Source organism: Grammomys surdaster, unplaced genomic scaffold (assembly GCF_004785775.1).
Source record: "Grammomys surdaster isolate TR1022 unplaced genomic scaffold, NIH_TR_1.0 164, whole genome shotgun sequence".
Taxonomy (NCBI): domain Eukaryota; kingdom Metazoa; phylum Chordata; class Mammalia; order Rodentia; family Muridae; genus Grammomys; species Grammomys surdaster.
The window spans coordinates 2105679-2110930 of record NW_021604612.1 but is presented as its reverse complement, the minus strand read 5'-3'; the positions used below and the strand labels follow the sequence as shown (position 1 = coordinate 2110930).

Sequence of the window (5252 nt, the reverse complement as noted above, 5' to 3'; positions counted from 1 at the left end):
CGGGGCTGCAGAGGGTTAAGATGGGGGGCACAGACGCGGGGCTGCAGCAGCCGATCAGCAGTTCAGAGAGCCCACCTCTCTTTCCACACTCCAGTTCAGTTCCCAGCACCCACATCACAGCTCACAGCCACCTGTAAGTCCAGCTCCAGGGGACCCAATGCCCTCTTCTGGCCTTCATGACACCCACGTACATGTGGCACACACACACATCCACCTCCACTTTCAAAAGAAAAAAGTGCTGCCGGGTGGTGGTGGCGCACGCCTTTAATCCCAGCACTTGGGAGGCAGAGGCAGGCAGATTTCTGAGTTTGAGAGTTCGAGGCTAGCCTGGTCTACAGAGTGGGTTCCAGGACAGCCAGGGCTACACAGAGAAACCCTTTCTCTCAAAAAAAAAAAAAAAAAGTTGTAATAAAAAAGCGCTCCTATACACTAACAACAAAAAACCCCAACGACCCGACTAGAACACAGACAGAGCCCTGCGTGGCCATCTCTCCTACGCCGATGGCCAGTGGGAAGATTAAAATGCAGCAGTCACTCTCCATCAGGAAAATGCCAATGCCAGAAAAAGTACCACCTCACATGTACATGTGCAGGTGTGTGTCTGTGCAGGACTACCTCACACATATGTGTGTAGTGTGTGTCTGTGGAGGCCAGTATCTGATGGCAAAGGTCTTCCTGGAAAGCAGCCGTTACCCGAGGCTCTCACATCCCCTCAGGAAATCCTGCTGTATTTTCTACCCTGCTTTTACTGTAGCAACATTAGCTCTCCCTAATGAAAAGATAACACACTGTGGTACACGTGGCCCTACTGGGGCTGGAGAGATGGCTCAGCAGTTAAGAGCACTGACTGTTCTTCCAGAGGTCCTGAGTTCAATTCCCAGCAACCACATGGTGGCTCACAAACATCTGTAATGGGATCTGATGCCCTCTTCTAGTGTGTCTGAAGACAGCAACAGTGTACTCATACATAAAATAAATTAATCTTTAAATAAATAAATCTCCACATCTTTTCCCAGACATTACTTGTGACCGTGAGAAAGACTTTTGGCAGGGAGATTACCAGACCGGGCGGTACCGGCCATCTTGCACGAGCTCACTGGATGCTTTTAAAGCACACTCAGGAAAGGTCAAACCATGTCCACCCCCAACAGGAGCGTATGCCTACCCTGGCTAACAGCTGTCTGGCCCTGGGATTGGCTTTTTCATCTTTTCTGACAGGTAAAAGGAAACAAAACCCAATAACGTTTATTTGTGTTTCTTGTGAATTATCTTATTTCTTGGGCCAAAATACTCACTTCTTTTAAAACTTATAGTTGAAGTGCTTGTATGGCAGCTTTTTTTTTAAAAAAAAAGAAATACCTTCTTTTAAAAGCTGTTATTAAACTGAAAGAGTTGTGTGTTTTTTTTTTTTTTTAATAGATGGTTCTGTTTTTAATTTCAAAAAAAGTGGGGCTGCTGAGAAGGCTCTGTAGGTAAATGTACCTGCCCCAAACCTCACGGCCCGAGTTCAGTCCCCAGGACCAGACGGTAGAAGAGAACCGAAGTTGTCCGGACCTCCCTATGCGTGCTGCGCGCACACAATAAATACAACCGTTTCCCAATCTATCTCTTAGGGTCTGGCTGCACGCCCCTCTCCCACAATGTGGTTCCTAAGCCTTTCTTCTTCTGCCAACTAGACACTATAGAGGCTCGGCCCTCAGGTCCCCAGTACCTTTCAGGAGGTTCAGCAGTGTCAAGGACAGGCACTGGTGTGTGTGTGGCCCCTGCTGGTCCCTGGAGTACTGAGTGGTGAATTCTTCCAGCCACTTGACAAAGGCAGGGCAGGCGGACAAGCCCTGCAGCAACGAGTTCATGAAGCAGGTATTCCCCAGGTTGACAAGGCCAGGCACAAGCCCTAGGGAGAGTGGGGGAGGGGGAGGACAATGCATCACCAGGGAGAGGAGACCTTCTTTCCTCTCCCTTCTGGGACCAGGCATCTCTGCATGGGAGCCCTCAGTGGGGATTCCACCCTGAGTGAACCTGGGCACTGGACGTGCTATGCTGCAGACGGAGCCACAGTGTGGACCTCTGTCCTGTGTTCTCTCTGAAACCCTTCCAGGTGCCCGGCACAGATATGAGACAGACAAAAACAGCAGCCATGCCTTCTTCCTCGCTCTGACGCAATCCTGGACTCTCTCTCCTTTAGTTAGAAACCCGTGCTCCACAATGGGAACTGTACCGCCTCTGGGGACAATGCTTTGTTCTTCCCACAGTGACCGAGAAAGACACTGGCCAGTCTGCCCACAGAGACAGCAGCACCGAGTGGCTCACAGGAATGCCCTCTTTTCCTCTTCTGCAAAAACTCCCGAACTCAGTACACAGAGCCCAGGCTGGCCTCCGTCTTAGAGTGTGGGCACAAGTGTGTGCTACCAAGCCTTGCTTGGAAACTCTTTAATATGAGAATGCTCAGGAAAACACACACCGAGCTTCTCCACAACCATCGCCTCCACTCCCCTCTCCCCTTCTCCTCTTCCCTCCTGTCTCTCAGAGAAGCCACTACTGTGATGTAATCAGTCAGCTGCCCGACTGGAAACACAATCACACATTAACAACAACTTCAGACAATTGAGCCACTTGAAACATAACGACAAACAAGGCCTGCCTTGTCACCCCACCCCCACCCCCGTTGGAATGGGGTCTTGCCTATGCCACCCTGTCTGGCCTGGGACTTGCTATATATATAAAGCACAGGATGGATTCAAACTCATGGTATACCCCTGCTCCAGCATCCCAAGTGCTCGAATTGCAGGCATGAGCCACCACCAGGCCAGCACAAAGCATGTCTTAAAATCCAGTGTGAGACACAGCCTTCCCACAACAGAGGGAGAAGTTCCCTTCACAGACCATGAATCTCGCTCTAAAGAGGAGAGGACCAACCACCCAATCAGACAAAAGAGGCTCGGGTCAAATCCAAGACCTCGATGTAGGGCCCCGTCCCTACCTTTTCTCCTCTTCTTCCTCTCAGTAATGGGACCCCAGATAACATAGATCCCTGCTGCAAGAGCAGCGGCAATTCCACCGATCACACCCCAGTTCTTCATGACTTTGTATCTGAAAGAGAAAAGCCGTGGGCTGTCATCCTGTCTCCCCACAGCAGGTGGGCACACAGACACTGGCGGGGTTTCATCAAAATAGCCCACCAACCAGCAAGCTCGAAATCTAAGGTAATAGGCACCAATAAGAACGTGTCACAGAAATCACAGATGCTTAAGCACTTAGCCTGAAAGCAGGGAGGTTTCTGGGGACAACACTGGGAGTCCTCTTCACCACTCTCTATCCTGTTCATTCAGGCAGAGAAGCCAGAGCTCACTGACACAGCCAATCAGACTCCCGTGCTTCTTCCTGCCCGGTGCAGACAACCCACCTGGTGTTAGCGCGGCTTCTGGTGACCTCAACTCTCTCACATTTGTTGCTTATTCAAAAGGCAACTGAACACCTGAAGCATCTCCCCAGGTTCTCACTGTTTATTTCGTTCCTTTTTTTCTTTTTGATACGGGGTCTCCCTCAGTCATTCAGACTAGCCTTGAACTCACTCTGTAGCCCAGGTTGGCTCTGAACTCAAGAGTCCTCCTGGCTCCTGAGTAATTAGTGACAGAGCAGCGGCACCAGGCCTGGATTTAGAAATGGATTTCTCTTTGAGAATATTAAACAATGTAACAAGAGATCATCTATACGTTCATACGATTGACTTGACTTGAAAGCGGGCACTATTCTTTTTCCTACAAATAAGGCAGTGGTAATTCAAAACACGGTTTTATACAAAGTTCTGTATCTCCAAGGAAGGCAACCCTGCACACATGTGTAACATGTGTGTGACCTGTACCCACATACATGTTGCACGTGGACATGTGTTTAATACATTCTTACCTAATGCTTGGACTATATGAAGTTGATCCCCTCCCCCAGTACCAGGGACTGAACCTAGGACCTTATGCAGGACAGATAAGTGCTCCACCACTAAGATCTATCCTCCTAACGCCGACTGCACGAATATGGATCTCAGCTCAATAAACACTCCCAGAAAAGGGTCACTAGTGACAACAGCAATCGTCAAGACAACGGCCAGCATTCTCCGATGTCACAGCTAATCGCGAATTTCAAATCATCTTTGTTCTTCCAGGATGAGTTCACAGACCTTGCCTTAAAAAGCGGTCAGCTGGAGAAAGGAGCCAGTTACACCACACCTGCCCGGCATACACTCAACGAGGGAAACCGAGGCACGGTGTCGATTGACTAGTTCTTCTACAGAATGGTATCGTGAAGAGAGTACACGAGCCTGGTGGTGGGACTAAGCTGGCCAGCCCTGCTCTCAAATCAACTGTTAGGCCACAAGGCCTATTCAAGCCTTTATTTCCCACCTGGTAAAATAAGAGCGCTGGACAGGATAAACACGGGGAGTGGGGGGCTTCCAAGCTGGATAAGACGCTATTAGATCTGCCCCGGTATCCAAGGAAGCCAACCCAAGCAACAGGTCCCAGCAGTCTGGGTGAGCAATGGGGGTGTGGCCCCAGGCCTTGGGAAGATAAACGGGCTGGGGTGCAGGCGGGGGTCCTAGCAGGAACGAAGAGCCTGCAGTTGTCACAGACTGGGCAGCTTCCCAGCGGAGGGGCTTGGATAGCTTGGGAGCCAGCGCGGTTTGGGATGCAGAACTGAGTATTCACAGCAGGGCAGAGGTGGGAGACGGGCATACGACAAACTGGGGGCGGTGTTCAGGCCTGGGGAGACTGTGGGCCTGGAGCCCGGGTCTGGGGTCACCGCGAAAGGCTGCGGGGCCTCGCAGGCCGCGGCCACTGCAGGGACGAGGAGGCGACGCTGGGCCGCGGCCTCCGCCTCGGCCGGGTCGGCGCAGGCCTGGAGGCCCCGCGGCCGCCACCCCCCACCCGCTCACCTGACGGCCGCCCCGGTGCGCAGGAAGCGCTGGAGGGCCTTGTCGGCCGCCGTCCTCGCCGCCTGCGCCCGGGAACTCAGCATCGCGGCCGCTGCCGCCGCCGCCACCAGCCGCCGCCCCCCGCCCGCTGCAGCGTAATGAAGAGCCCAGTGTGCCAGGCTCGCAAAGTGGAGGAACCGGCGGTGGCGACCCCGCTTCGGCGGGGGAAATCCAGGAGGACGGACCGGAAATTAGTCACACCGGACTGCAATAGTGCACGGACGCCCTCTTCCCCGTTCCTTTTCCCTTAGCAACCGCAGCCTGATTCGTTGCTAAGGGGGGCTTC

General features: G+C 52.4%; 1 protein-coding gene across 1 annotated transcript in view; it reads right to left on the bottom strand.

Annotated features, from left to right (window-relative positions):
• The window catches only part of Usp30 (ubiquitin specific peptidase 30), a 23466-nt gene extending 18441 nt beyond the window's left edge, over positions 1 to 5025 (bottom strand). Inside the window, exons 1-3 of the mRNA XM_028765469.1 lie at positions 4928 to 5025; positions 2981 to 3090; positions 1712 to 1894 (exon numbers count right to left, since the gene is read on the bottom strand). Coding sequence (XP_028621302.1) covers positions 1712 to 1894; positions 2981 to 3090; positions 4928 to 5010 — 376 coding nt within the window. The 5' untranslated portion in view covers positions 5011 to 5025. The remainder of the gene's footprint in view (positions 1 to 1711; positions 1895 to 2980; positions 3091 to 4927) is intronic.
• Between the last annotated feature and the right edge of the window lie 227 nt (positions 5026 to 5252).